A 16,104-nucleotide genomic window follows, 5' to 3' on the forward strand; every position below is an offset into this window, starting at 1 on the left:
ATAAACAGAAGCCTTTCATTTTCTTTACAAAAACAAAATACCACTAGTTCAACCCAGAGTGGAATTATGAGCTCTTTTTGAAACTCTGATAACATCAATTATGTTAAAATACAGTACAAACTAGTCAAAGCTCAACCTTTGAGAAATCAAAGAGCAAGGAAAAATTTCTGTAGGCTCTCACTGTATTCTGTTATGCTACTGTAATGGACCTTTTCATGCATTTGCTTCACCTGCTTGTGCGTGGGTTGATGGAGCACTGGGCCATGGTGCGTCCTCAAACTGAACCCAAGCACTGATGGATGATGATAGATCAGCGCTGGGACACACATGGTTTCCAAGCACAGCAGAGGCCACCTTGGGTTGGTCAGCTGCATCTTCCAGCTCTGTGTGGGAGAGGTCTTGAAATTCTCCATCTGCATTGTGGTTCTCTTCCGAGGAGGTGTCTGAGGAAGAAAAACATTTCTCCAGAGGCTCCTCAGTGCTACCTAAAATAGAGACAAAATAGAAAAATTAGTAGGACTCACCATTACTTCACTGTTTTTTTAAATTGAAATATCTAAAATTTGCCATTAAACGTACGTAGAAAATTCTCCTTCACCTAATGCAGTTTTTAGACTAACACCAGGCATAGTTTTGCACTTGATTATAATAGGTGAGACTTCCTCCATGGTCAGTTGGATACTGCCTTGAATCTCGAAGGACAGATCCAAACCCTGTAACAGATCTGTGCTAAGCAGATCTCACATTAGGAGAGTATTTTACATTTTTGGCCCAAATTGTCCTATTACATAGGGGTATCAGGACATACTTCAACCTCCGCACATACTGCTTCCACTTAGAAGGCAAGTTCTGTGATGCTGTTGTTGCCATATGACAACCGTTGGTCTAATTCAGACAAAGTCTCACAAGGTTCAAAGGAAATCAGAGATAGCTTACCTCGTGGGTTAACAGGGAGAAGCAGGTCATCAGTGAAGGACACCCACTCAGACTGGTGGGAGGCAATGACACTAGTCAGCGACGTCATATTTGCAGCATGCTACTCATCTTCACTTGGGGATTACAAGGAGGAAGCAGAATGGCAGAGAGGTATGGTGAAGATGAGCCAATAGAGGGAAACACCTCCTTTGCACTTTCAAGTGCTGTTAAGATAAGAAAGGAGTAAATTACGTCTTTTAGAAAACTAAATGGGAGAAATGAGTGCCACCATTTTAATAATACAGAATGTTAAACCAATTTATGTACCACAGACACAGTACTGTCAAAAGTACTGCCACCTTTGAGACAGGAATGTCACCTGTGTCTAGAGGGGGGTTACACTTGAGCAACTCCTTGATTAAAGCATCTGAGGGTCTTCAAACATTCTCATGTTAAAACAGTCAATTGCCAAAATCAATGTTTTATTCCTTACTCAAGGAGCTATGCCTCTCATAACTCCAGCAAGAGAAATGATGAGGAGATTCTCCCAGGTTTAGCAAATTTTTATTATGATGTAACTTAATCCCAGTTCCAAGATGTCAGCATGTCCTTGCTCTTCTTGCTACTTATAATGTCATATCCCTGTCAAGAGCAAGGAGTAAGCTGCATGCCTCACTAAAATAACATTTATGTAGCTGGTTCTGGGATCAGAATGAGTTGCCCATGATTCTCATCATGGTCTGGGTATGAAAAGATGGCCCCTCAGCTAGTTTCACTTTCAACTCTGCTGCTTGGCTGGATCTTCATGTTTTAGATTTAAAACCCAACATCTTAGATCTTATCTGGAGTTAAGCATGATTTTGCTGTAGTCCAGCAAATGTTTTCACAGACGTGGCAACATTAATTAGAATGCACTCCAATAGGATATACCCCACACAGATCTGGGAATCTGCTAGAGGGAATGAGGCACTTCAAAGTGGTCTGGTTGTTGGCTAGTAACTGGAAAGGTCAGGTCCAGGGAGAGAAATTCTCTCTAACAAGCACTCATGACCGCCTCTGATTTGCAGACCACTTCAAAACTCTCAGAGGACTATTGCCTCTTCCTAGGAAAGCCTGTGAATTCTGTCCCCAATTATCTCAAGCATTGAAGTTCTTGTTGCCATGGTATTCAAGTACTTGAAAATACTAAAGCTCAGACTTGGCTATTTTAAAGAGCTTTAAGTGTCATTTCTTGGCCTGCTGTCGCTGACCTAACTAAACTTTTTTTTGGGGTAAAACTTCATGTTGGTGTACAAGAACAGATACTTCACTGAGACTTCTCTTCACCCTGCATTAACAACATTTAGGTCCAAAGAGGAGACCGATATTTAAATGCATTCACTCTTTAAGCACATTCTACAGAAAGTAGATCATTAAATGGCTTCCAATATGATTATTCTCTTCAGGGCCACAAAGTCATTAGTCTGCTGAAGGCAGGCCAGCAAAAAAGAGCTGTGAGAAGGAGCCGAAAACTCAAAAGTTTGGAAGTCACAAAGCAGCCTGACACCCAGAGAGAATTCATGAGTCCATGTTCATTGTCTGAAAATGAATCTTTTCAAGCAGAACTGAACACAAAATGTACAGTTTCCTGTAAACACAGAAAAGGATTCCAGGATTCTGATGGTTAAGTGCCATTTGCCAGAAGAATGATCCCCTCTCCATAGACTTTCCAGAGCCTATGGGCACCCCACACCCTGCATATCCTTCCCCCATTACATAACCAGTTCCCTAACAATGAAGGAACAACTGCACTTGAGGGAACAACTGCACTTGAGCTCCAACCCCTTCTCCTCCACTCCCATGGCAGGATGATACCTTTGCCTGCCTCACACAGCATCCATTTTGGGTGCTATTAATAGAAACTACAAAGCTAAACATAGAAGCAAGCCAAGAGAAAAAAAAGATCAGATGTTTAGGGTCACTTGGATGCCATATGATGGAAGGAGAGGATGACCTTGATATCTTGCTTTCCTGGTGTGACCAATTAAGCAGTTTGTTTTGGGCTTGTTTAAATATCTGTAACTAAGTCTTCTTTTCCCAAACAACTGAATACTGACTCCGCCTTTCTCCTGGTAAAGTCCTGTCGGAAGCATGAAACGGCAGGAAATGAAAAAAGAAAACAATTTATCTTGCCCTTAATGCACAGAGACTTCAGTAGAGATCCTTTTTTTTTTTTTTTTTTTTTTTTAAATGTCATGGGAAAAAAGCCATAAAAGAAGGCAAAGAAAATGGACTGTTTCAGCTGTGCAGATATGTGGGAGAATTATACCATTATTTTAAGATGGATTTGCTCTTTTACCCTACTGCCCCACGACAAGCATACTTTTCCAAATCCACTCAGTACCAGACAGCAAAACTTAAAACACTTTGAAATAGATAGAGAGCACTATGAGCCCAGAAAAGCATCAGAGTATCATGCAGTGCAGCACGAAGCACATACTCCAGCTATACAACTTCCCCACAGACGGAATTTTCTACAGACTTCCCAGTTTGGTAAGTAAAGGCGATTGTGTTGATTTATCAGGGTTATCACAACTTTTAGACAAGAAGCCTGAAAGAGAAGAAAGTCAGTCTGAGTAGATCATAGTGTCAAAGATTCTCAGAACAGAGGCACTCTGAGGATTCATATATTAGGATGAAAAAAAAAAAAAAAAAAAGACGGAATTTTGTATTCTCTCAGCTTTCACAAGAAAGCATCAATCCCACACCCTGACCTAAACGCCTTACAGAATTATGAATCATGTACAGCCAATTCCTGTGCAGACTATATGGAAAAGATACAACTTCATCCCCAAATTCCTTTTCATCTCACCATTTTCCAAAACCCTCCCTAGAAAAAAAAGCTAAGCCAACCCCACTGTGGACCAAGGAGAGGAAGGCAGCACAATACTAATGCCATTGTGCATTCAGTTAACACAATGAGGCTGCAATTTGCAGAACTACTACAGAGGTACATGTCTCCAGAAGAATCATTTGACACTGTGAATAAACCCGAATCCTCTCCATAGCAAAGCAATCAGCACCCACTATTTAAACACTGCTGCAAATGTTCTGCAAGCAGTTTTTGGAGTTTTCCCTCCCTGTCCTTTAGACTTCTCAAACATCCATAGCTATTCCTAGAGAAATGGATTTCGGAGCCTACAAGGACTAAGGGAACAAATGGATCCTCTATACTCCAAGTGAGCTACAGTTAAAGCAAAAGTTTATGCCGTACAGCCCAAGCAAAAGGAGATGGAGACACATTTCTTGGAACAAGATATTCCCAGGCCAGGCCAGGATTACCCCTTTCTACATGAATGGGATTTGTATCAGTTAAGATTTTGTTACTTCTGGACTTGTGTTATTATATGCATTAAGCTTTTGGTGATGAACTGGTTGAAAATAAAAGTGAACTAATTTATGTGAATCAAAATGTGTTTGTTACTATTACACAGTAAATACAAGGTAAAGCAGATGTTATACCCGCTGACCCAAATGATCCTTGCCATCAATTCCAGTGCAGTGATTTGACCATGAGACAACAAAAATCTAAGAAGTTGAAATTTCTGCTCAGGTGTCCCTTTTTCACATTACAGTTTCATAGTGGGACATGTAAACCTGAGTTACAAGTGGGTGGCAGTTATTTTCAGTTCTCCAAAGGGCAGAGATCATAGAGCTGGAATAAAACTCCTTGTCTGTTTAGTCCTCCTAATATTTTGGATCAACCACATTACATAATCCCTTGTTAAAATTGATGAAGGTTCATTCTAAAATGACAACACTGTTTTGGTAACTAGAAACATTCTCTCATTTCAAATCTATGTAAATTCACAGTTTATAGCGATTTCTTCTTGTGACATGCTTAACTAGCTGCCCTTTTGTACAGCTCTGCTTTTGCAAAAGAAATATCATCCTTCTCCCTCAATTTTGCTAAGCCAAAACCATGTATTTGAGCAAGGGACGTAATTGTGCCAGAAGTCTCTCACCTAGCACCTTGTACAATGAGCTCTCACTTTAGGTGGGACTTCTATGCACTATGTGAATACAAACACCAACAGTAGCAATGGTTCATAGCACTTTAGAAGTATCTTTAAGGGAACAGTGGTTTTGTAAACATACCGTTCAAAGTATTTAATTACTCATGTATTTGGACAGCAAAATCAAACATTGTTTCTGAGTACATTTCAAGTCTGCTCAAAAGAAACAACATAGCACAGTTAATAATTTTAAGCACTAAGGGTAATTTCTCCAATTGCTTCACGTTACATGCATATGATGCATGCTGCAGTAGGCTTTATCACCACTACCCAGAGTTACTAGATTACAGTTACATGGAAAAACAGAATGAGAAAAAAACTAGAATAAAAATTGAGATTTTTAAATTCAGGTTTTGTTTTGCAAATGTAGTATCAATAGCAAGTTTGTGCTAAATTTAGAGACTCCCAAAGTATATTGCCTTACATGGTAGCACCACTGAAAAAATGCCATAATCCATGCAGTGATACTATTTTTCTTGTTTATATATCCCCTTGCAATTCCAGGGACCTAAACATTAATTGGTTACTGTACTTTGCATTTGGTTTATTGTAGGAGACCATGGAAGAGAAAACAACTAGACAAGCTGTTAATTTCCCCATAGCAGAAAAAGAAACTAAGCCAAAGGTACAGTAAAAAAGGAAAGACTCTGACCATGGTTTTTGTTGTAACAATCAAGTTTCACTAACACCAGGAAAGTCTCAAGGAAAAATATGTAATTTTATCTTGACCACGTGTTTGGCAAACCTGTACAGACGAAACAATTCTAGTGGCATGAACTGAGGAATGATTGCTGCCTTGGGCAACTTTCCAAGTGAGAAAGAGCTCATGGGTCTTCCTCTCAACTTGGCCTGTAACAAGCACTAACCATCAGCAGCACATCATGACCTGAATAATAAACAAATTCCAAATTGGAAATCTGTTCTCAAGCATCAAAAGAAAGTCCCAAGTACTTCACAGTGCCACAGCAAAAACAAAACCCAGTGATAAACAACAGGAAAAAAACCCCAAAACTTGAGAAATCCAATGAAATAAAGGAACTGGATTTGTATTTTACAATTACTACTGAAAAAATCATTGCACCAGCCTTTGTCTAAATGTCTGTGGTAAAATTACCTTGTGAATGACCTAGATGATGACAGGAATAAAGTCATATTTGGTTATTTGATTATTGTATTCTTAATATTGACATTTTTATTTTTTCCATGTATACAGCTCCCCCAGCTTGTAAACTGCCCTGAGAAAATCTCTGGTAACACCAGGTTTTAGAAGTTACACCACTTTTACCTTATGTGCTATTCCATGAGCTCCATGACTTCAGATGTAGCTTAAGAAGCTCAGTCACTACCTGGTGCATGTAACACTCACTTATATGAAAGCTCTCAATATGTAAGGAAGAATTAGGGCTCCAAGGGAGCCAAACGGACGTCCCTTGTGAAAATCCTGCAGCCTCTCTGGAAGCAGGCATGGCTTTGCCCATTTCAGATTACACCTAAGTGAACGGTAACAAGACCCTTGATAGTGCTCTATCCTCAGAGCCTGGTCAAATCCACTTTGTGCCATTACAAGGTAGGTCATTACTACTGTCCTCTGGCAATTTTAGACAGAGATGAAGTGAGGCGAGAGCGTGGTACTGAATGTGACTAGAGACAACCGGCACGCTGGATAACAGAAAAGCAGTTGGGGGTCTCCCTGAGCACAGGACCCAGTGCAGCCACACTAATTAATGGCTATACTGCATTAGTCCAATAGATATGATCTGTCTAAATCCACACTGCAAGTCAGTGGCAAAAGCAGTGTTACAGCTGAGGTGACCTGGAATGCCCTTATTTTCTCTAGGCCACAAGAACCCAACCACTACACATAAAACCATGTCCCACAAATACACATCTCAGCTTTGCTAGAAGCTCACATTTCATGACAGTAAGAGAGCCTGAAGGTGATGCATTGGTAAGACAGTCATAAGCATCTCCCTCAAGAATATTTGCATCAAGGCAACATCTCAAAGGTCAACAGCTGCTGTTTTCCCTACACCACAATTTATCTACCACAGAAGTTCCTCTGTTTTCCAGAGAGAGAGAGACAACACACCTAAGATCCTCTTCTGCAGGCAATACCAGGATATTTAGGCAGTTCAGAAGGTAATGGTCTCTCTGCCAAGGCCAAGCCTTAAAAATACTTTATGGGTTCTGGATATCTCATAATGAGAGCCAGTCAAACAAGATAGTGTTTAGAGGCATTCAAACCCTGATACTGGAGGAAGATTGTACAGCCTCTTCCTCTATTTCTTGTACTCACAAGAACTTGAGAAATGTAGAAAGGCACTGCAGAAGAGCAGAAATACAGAAAAAGAATGAGAATCTAACAATTTTTTTTTTTTTTTTTTTAACAATTAGAAGTAATGTATAACAGACAGAAACCAAGGGCGCATGCCAGACATGTTTAGCAGTGATAGTTCACATCCCCAGTCACATCAGGAAAGTAGAAGCTCTACATTTCAGGACTTTAAATATAGCTTGCTGTGGGTCCATGATGCATTCAAAGTGTAACTGAAGCCTCCAGTCATGTAATAGCATTAAAACTGAAGGATAATTTTCCAAACTGCCAGCCTTCTAACTCAAACTAGAATGTGAGGCAAAGATCAGTCAAATGCTTCTCTTACTATATAGAGCAACAGTGCTTTAAAACTAAACTGGGAAAAGATCACAGGAAAGAGGCAACATGCCAATTTGTTTAGCAGAACATTTGCATCTCTAAGATCTGGGATTTTTTTTTCCAGTCCGCATTGCCCAAATAGGTGAAAAAATAAGCAAAACACTGATTTGAGGGTTTAACTTCCCAAGGGCTAGACTAATTCAGAACCACTTTACAGATGTGGTTTTCCTTTGTTCAGTGAAATTCTGTTGGTAATAACAGTAGGCAACAAGAAATCTAGATGCAGTAAGGGAGGAGAGATTGGTAGCATCCCCTTAGGAGAGGGCAGGTGCACAGCCCTTAACATTCATTCTTGTCTTCTCAAGGCCTCCATGAGGCAGAACTCCAAAGCAGCACCCCAGTCCCAGACTTCCACACCCAACCATTACATGTGTCACAGACTTTCTCTGTTTCAGGATGGCGAATTTACAATAGTCACAACTACTGCACAATGTAATGCTACAGTAAGTGATGTTCCAATTCATAGTATGGGGAGGGATCTGGGTTTAAAAACTGGTTTCTTCTTTCGAAAAAGTGAATCATACAAGGAACATGTTTTTCAGATGAAAGCTCCCACTGAGCACCCTGGTTTGCATATCTGGTATCGATGCTTTCATATGTTTTTGTCTAAATTGTGCACAGACAAGCTAGCCAGATGTATTCCATTTACCAAACCCTCCAAAAGCTATTGTACTTTACTTGCTGTTGTGATGATTATCAAGGTGTGTTTTTTAAGTTATTTCACTGATGTAAAAAGCATAATATTCTACAATTAATCATCCTTGAACCAACTATGTCAGCGCAGCCTGACATCACTGAAGACAGCAAGAGGTGAACACAGATCACAAAGCCCTGTCTAGAGAAAGGGTGGGCATTCATATAGCCGAGCTGCGAGTATGCACAGAACGGGAGAACAGATTCAGAGTAAGGGAAAAAACACAGAAAACTGTGAAAGCATCAGGAAGACAAGGACCATTGGGAAAGTGATACAGCCCTGAAAGAAAGCAAAGATGTGCTGAATGTTGGCTGGAAAGGGAGATTAGGAACACTGAGCAAGCAAGCCATCTGTTCATGCCTTCTCTGTATTTCCACATAACTAAAACTATGTATATAAAAATAACTTCTATATAACTGTACTTCTAGGTAACATCTTTTATAACGTCTAAGCTGTATCAGCAGCACCTTTCAAAGGAAAAAGAATTAAAAAAGGTATTTTCATTACAAGGGGGATCCTGTTTGATGATTATACATAAAGGCAATATTAAAATGTGAGTCTGTCTCCCAGTTTAAGGAAGTCCTGCTTGATTAAAGCCAGACAAAAAAAGGATACTCTGGAAGAGGTATCACAGGGAACAAGCCTGCCCTGGCAGAAAATTCCCTTGATGATCCAACTAGCCTTTCCTCATTTCCAGTGTCTGGAGAGTCAATTGAGATTATGCAATTTAGTGTTATGCCAGGACACTGCAGCCCTTCAGGGCAACCCACAAATATCACATTTGTTGTCACTCTATTTTAGATACTCTAAATATAGTCCCATTAGACTTGATGGTGCTATTTGTTTAGCAGGACTACTCCTGTTTCAAGAAAATGAAAAGCAATGCTAGAAAAAAAACATGCTTGAACAAAGATTGAATTTAAAGGGACCCCATATTTTATATACTATTACAAAAAACTATATATGAAGTAGAAACAAAGACCTTGACAAGTCAAATTCATACAGTACAGAACACTATGTTTGCAATACTATTGTCTAATACATTTGTATCTAACTGTATTTGTCTAATTGTCAAAACATGAAATAAGAATGCATGGTATACTAGCACGATGTAGAACAGAAGGTGTGAGAAAATCCTTCAGTTTTTTATTGTTGGGTTTTGGGTTTATTGGGTTTTTGTTTGTTTGTTTTGTTTTTACTAACACTAATAAGCAGTGTCAGTAAAATTAAAACATGTTTCAGGGGAAAAAAAAAAGAACCTGTTTTGTAGTATCTCTGTTAGCAGGGCCATACTTAGAGAGTAGGGTTAATAAGATGACAGTAAAGGTAATATTCGTTCCTGTGTGTTGCTTACTCATCTCTGGAAGTTCACAGGGAACAGAACACAAGAGGCTGCTTTCCTCTGGTGCAAAGAGGTAAAGCCCTTTGCTGAAAATGATGTTCAGGACACTTTGCTTTCTAACTACCAATGCTTTGGCATCATCTGGTTCGGCGAGCAGCAGCTGCTCATCTTTACGGTACTATCGCTTCGGTAGTTAGCTGTGCCTGTGAGACAGCAGGCAACCTTGTGTGTTCCAGAATAGGAATCCAAGATATGTTGCCATCTATCTACATGAGATCTGTAAGTGCTGCAGGGGTATACAGTGAGAGATGGACCCCTGTGGCATATGAAGACAGCAAATCACTCATATTTTATTACACTCAGTATTTTGCTGAGGAAGCTACAAGAGGAGCCATTGCAAGTCTAAGTATCAACAGCAGGAAGAAGGACCAGTTTCACCTCATGTTCAATAGCATCAAATAGTTAATACCAACATTATTGTATAGCTTCCATGAGATACTCATCTTTTAACCTGACAAAAGTGCCCAGTTATGAAACATTCCGAGTGTTAACAAATACACAGTATTATACATTGAAATTCATATGAATCAGTTCCCACAGAGTGTGGCACAGTCGCTGGTTTCACAGTGAGTGGAATGGCTCAAACAGTCACTGCACCAATCCACCTGCGAGGCATAAAACAGAATAATAAAAAATAAAGGCATGGGCAATAGCTAATCACTCGATGGTTGGGGCATTTTGTCAAAGTAAACTGTCAAAACTGGAATAGAAGGGAGCACTGCATATTGGGTACACCGACAGAGCTGTGCGGACACCCTGTGGAGAAGGTTCCCCACAGACCAAACTGTTTGCTGGAGAAGCTTCTCTGATGGCAGCTCCTCATATGCCTGGCTTCAGCCAGTGGTACACAAGCACTGTAGGTATATGTACATGGTACACAGAATCTAAAACTAAACAAACTGCTATTTACAGGTGCGTGAAAAAATCTCTGGTTTTCACGCAGAAATAGGAATGTGATTTCATCTTTCAAAATTCCGTGTTTTGAGGATATAGAATAATTTAGCTGACTACACCAAACCAATACTCCAAAAAAAAAAAAAAAAAAGAAAAACCTACAGTGAGACTTTTCATTATTCTTTCCTTCTCAGACAACTAAGTCTTCAGTTTCAAATAGCAGACATTTGTTCTACCATTAAATCATGTAGTTTAACTGCATTAGGTATCCAGCCATTTTATACATCTAGAAGTATGCTCTACTTACCTACACTTTCAAATTAAGCATGCAGAAGCTAAAAGAGTAAGATGAAAGTCACGTGGTAAGACAAGTGAAATCATGAACATGCTCAGCTCTCAGCTAGACTTGGGTAATGCAATATCTTGCCTCCCAAATTTTTAGACAAGAATTTAATTTATGTTACATTTCTGGGTGCTGTCAGATATTGTGTAACCCAAAGGTAGTTTTCTTTAAGGGAAGGCTTCAGGTCTGGTTTATGCATGACCTGTTTTGTGTCATCCATGTGCTTTAGTAGAGCAACAGTGTAAAAAAACCCAACAAAACACAAAACCAAAGACCACCAAAAAACCCCCAACCCCAACACTCCTTTCTCACCCAAGCCCCCAGAAGTTTAAGACAGGGTTACTGTTGCCTTGAAGACTCTGGAGTCTAGTCAGGAAAACAGCAGAAATAACTTTGTGAAGACCACTCACTTCATTGAAAAATCAATATAAAGCACTGCAGACATGGAGATGGATGGTGGGCACTCCGATAACACCGGCAAGGCCTTCTTTCATTAAAAGGTTTGGAATCTGAATACCCTCTTGTATGTAGTCCCTCTGAGGCAACACCACCAGCAGTGCTGCGTGTTTGACAGCACAGCTGCTTGTGGAGCCTGCTGTGGAAATGAAGATAATGCAGTCAGGTCACCCTACCTTCCCACCCAACCTCACGTAGCCATAAGCGACCAGTTATCCTGCTTCTCAGCCCACGATATGTCTCAGCTGCACAGCGTTATGATATGTGGAAATACCAGTTCACAGCAATGTTAATGGAGCGTTACAGCTCTCTTGCCAGCTTTGGGGAAGCCAAGTCCAGCTAACCTATGGGAAAGACTGCCTTACCTAGTGGACAAGTTTTGGAAATGGGATTCAGACAAGTAGATTTTAAAATGTTTGAGATATTTACCTCCTTCTTTCAACCCACAAACAGACTGGGACTCTGTTTCTATTACCAAGACTGGCCTTGACTCACTGTGGCTGAGTTGTAAATTTGACACCAGCGTAATTCACACAGACACAAACAAAAGCATGTTACGGACTACTGAAAATAAGCAACATTAGAAGAATTTGGTTTTTTCAAGGCAAACTTCCTGAAAAGAAGGGATTACCACTTGAAAGTTAGTGTCTGTTTCAGTGTCACTGAAGAGCTTAAGGCAGCTGTTTAGAGCTGCAGCTCCCAAGGTCTGTGGCCACCCTCAATCAGTCTTAGCTCCAAGCATATTCCTATCAATAGCCTGGATAGAATATAGGGAGAATTTGCAATCTTTTCTGGAAAAAAATTGAATGCTGGTGCCAAACTCTGAGCACACATGTAGTGTGCTAAAGTAACACAGCTGCCTCCATTCAGAGAGACTTGGGGCAATTAAATTGCAGAGGTCAGAGATGAGTTATTTAGGAGGGGAAAGCCCAGATCTGCCCAATCTATTCTACCTCAGTTTTATCCTCCTCAGTGGCATCTGAGATACTGCCAGTGAATACCCCCCCCAAAATCCATGCACCGATCAGCTGAGATCTTAATTCCTCATGCTGAACTCATGTACCTTATAATTTGGAATCAGATTTAGGAACGTGCACCTGATGTTTCCACCATATATAATTTTTATATACAGGATATAATTTTCAGCCAGGTAAATATGTGAACTCTGGTGAACTGGAAATATCATAGCAAGGATCAGAAAGGATCATTTCTTCTGGTGGCAAGTTTCTGTCCTCAGGAGCAGCTAGCAATTAAACAGCAACTAATCATTAAACTTCATAGGCCAAGTTCTTCCCTACAGCTGTTCCATTGAAACTTCTATACTAGAAAATAAACTGGCCTTGTGTTGTGGAGCTTGACCAACTCAAGTGTCAGCTATGCAGCTAGTAATACTTTTTCTCTTCAAAAATGCTTAGTAGTGCTTTTTCCACGTGTTTCCATCACCCACACAACCACAAAACCACCATGCAGTTCTGCAAAATGGTACCTTCTGTTCACAAGAGGCCCCTGGTTCAGACAGCAAGAGAACAAAATTACTATATAGCATACCCACCCCCATTTTCAAAAGTAAATTAAAGATAGTTCTTTCATTTCATTTCACAGCTGGCAAACCCAAGGGCCCACAGAAAGAATTAGTTTCTATAAATATTCATGTCTATAAATGCCAACTAAAACTCGGCCTAAAAGAGCGTAATGAAACAAGAAACACAGCTCAGGAAAAAGACATCCTTTCCCTCCAGCTCACCAGGCAGGTGTGCTGCCCTTGGACCAAGAGCTCTGCTTTGAATTTCAGCTCGAGAGTACACTGCCTGCAATTTGAATATTAAGATAGTTTTGAACTCCTAGAGCACCTTCATAGGATCCTGAAGCATACCGGTCAGTTCTGTCCTCTGATTCAAGCCAAAGGAATCGTGCCAAGACATTTAGTTCAGTTACCTTAATAAAGCAAGATGAATCACATCTCGTTTAACTCTGGACACCCGGTTAGACATATGAGATAGTCACCTGATGCTCTGTTTATAGTCAATAGAAGGAACACAACACCTCCAGAGGATCCTTCGTCTGATCTATTTTTGAACGAGGTGAATCCCCCTCCAGAAAGACTATGGCAACTAAACTTCGGCTTGTATGCCTTTTTCACACCTAAATTAAGGCAACAGAATCACAGCCAAAAATAACACACCAATACTCCATTTCCCATTTCACTGATATGCTGCGTTAGTGTAGGTCCTCCTCTCTTCCAGGGGTCTAATTCCCCAAACTCTACAGCACACAGTCCTGATCACACAGGGCGTCTATGAAGGTGTTTAATATTACCAAATAACTTACACACACATGCTGCTTTTTGGTTCCCTCCTTCATTACTTCTAGGGCTATTTGTTTATTTCAGGACTCTTCCTAGGAGTTTCACTTCGTTCTGTCTTCCCAGAGGGAAATGTCTGCAACAAAGCTTAAAAACCACATTTAATATTCAAAGTCTTTATACAATAAAACCTATCAGTAGGATCGCAATTTGTCTATCCCACCTTCCCTGTCAGTATCAAACACAGAACGGCCTTACTCTGCAAAGAATGGACAACAGGCACTTCAGCAGTGGTTTGTTACTCAGAGACTTATTTCTCATTTCATATCAATGCCCCTGTGTAACATGAGATGAAATCACCAAGTGCTGATGTGAAGTAATGGCACAACTAATCAAGATACTCCTATAGCATGACCTCTTCCAATAAATAAAAATGTAATCTTTAAGAAAGTCTTACACATATTTCTATACGTGTCACTGCAGTGGACTGATAAACCTTACTATATCACTGCTGAGAAAATATTTTCAACATTTTAGGAAATATTTACTGTCAAAAAAGTACCTATTGGACGATTTTTGGGATGGGTGGGGGCAAAAGCTCTTTAATTTTATGGCTCCCTTTCACCAACTGTATCTCTGTAGAACTGATGTTTAAGAAACCTATACATTTCAGTAACCTACTTCCTTTAAGAGTATTTTCTATTAAAGAAAGCACTATTTGTTTCTACAGTTATCCAAGGGACACATGCATTGATGTCTTCTCTTAACGTTTTCAGTATTATGCTATGTTTATACTTTCCCTTGTATTTTTTCTATAAATATATACTGAGGATTATGTTACATTTAAAAGATTGGTAACGGGTTGGTCAAGATGCTATACCCTAGTTTACACTAGCAAGCAGTGTGAAACCTTACCAATAGTAGCAGAGCTGTAGGGTGGAATACTCGGCATTAAAGGCATATCTTTCATGCCACTCTTTTGCGACTTTTACTTCTAATTATCTCCAATCTGACCCTGTAGACTGAATTTGCATTGGCACTTAGAGTACATTAAACAAGCTCCTGGAGTTCTTCTGACTCAGTTTTATCCCAAACAAAATCAGTTTATGTGCTCTGAGATGCAAACTGAAGTGCGGTAAGTGCAGATGATCAGGACATTACTTTCAAAAGTGCATTCTCGCTCTAAGGCACTAATGTATTTGCATCTTTTTTCAGAAAGGAAGGGAATCCTGGAACCCTGATGCTTGTCCCCTGCTATCTCCACAGAGACTGCATTTTCTCAGTTTTTCAATCTCAACCTATGAAATTTTACATCCTTAAGTTTTGAAAGAAACAGGACCTTCCACACCATTCACCTTATTTGCCCATTTAAAAGACAGTGGAAATTGAACACAGAAGTCAATAGGGGATCCATAATCCCTACTTGGGAAGCAATCTTACCCATAAAGACACCTTCAGATGGATTTCTGGCCCTTTTTAAGGTCCTGATAAAACTTTCACCATCTACAAGGAGAAAAGATTTAGCCCTAATGTCTCCAGATGTATGAGCTGAGCTGTAAGGCTTCTAGTTGTGTTTTCTAGGACTCAAATTCATCTGGTCACAATTACAGCCACAGTCCTGAAGACAACACATGCTCATACTCAACGCATACAAAGACAGGCATTCCTTCCTTGAGGTTAACCACTTGTAGAGTTATTACATCCATTAGCAGAATTCACAATCCTTTAAGAAACCATCCAGCATGGTTAGACTCCAAAGAAAATGCATTAAGAAATCAGAGGGAAAAAAAAAAATGGATTTTTTTATTTGTAATGCAACCAAGAATTCAAATCGCCCAAGAATTGCCTTCTGAAGGCTCTCCTTTTCTAGCAGACTGCAGCATAAGATAAATGATTAGCTTGGATAGGTCCAAATTTTAGATGCCCAACATTATGTTAGACGATTGCCACCACCACATGAATCCAGTTCTATAGCTTGTTTCCTGATGATGTTTTTTAGCTTTCCAACTTTCAAAGAGAGAGTTAACATTGTTGCAAAGCTTTTGAGGCTAAAACCTTTACTTTCAGCCTGCCTTCAAGAATAGCCTTTTCAACAATTCAAAATTCACTTATTCTGTTACTTTATTGGCAAAGATCATGACAGGTGCTTTGCACAAAGCGTTAGTGCAACACTTGGGTTAAAAGCCGCATGAAGAAAGGGTACTAACAGGCGCAAAGTGTCAGAGCAGGAGAATCCACAAGCCATGATCTTGTAGCTGATGCCACCTTGGCAACTGCCTCCCTAACTGGAAAAGTCACCACTTCTACAACAGGGGCAACAGAAGCCTTAC

The 16,104-nt window shown here is 40.0% G+C and overlaps 1 protein-coding gene across 1 annotated transcript in view; it reads right to left on the reverse strand.

Moving 5' to 3' along the window:
* STON2 (stonin 2) overlaps positions 1–16,104 on the reverse strand; it is an 80,066-nt gene that overhangs the window by 61,483 nt on the left and 2,479 nt on the right. The window contains exons 2-3 of the mRNA XM_074868540.1: positions 937–1,139; positions 231–485 (exon numbers count right to left, since the gene is read on the reverse strand). Of these exons, the coding sequence (XP_074724641.1) occupies positions 231–485; positions 937–1,024 (343 nt within the window). The 5' untranslated portion in view covers positions 1,025–1,139. The remainder of the gene's footprint in view (positions 1–230; positions 486–936; positions 1,140–16,104) is intronic.

The sequence above is a fragment of the Strix uralensis genome, chromosome 4 (genome assembly GCF_047716275.1).
Source record: "Strix uralensis isolate ZFMK-TIS-50842 chromosome 4, bStrUra1, whole genome shotgun sequence".
Classification (NCBI taxonomy): Eukaryota; Metazoa; Chordata; class Aves; order Strigiformes; family Strigidae; genus Strix; species Strix uralensis.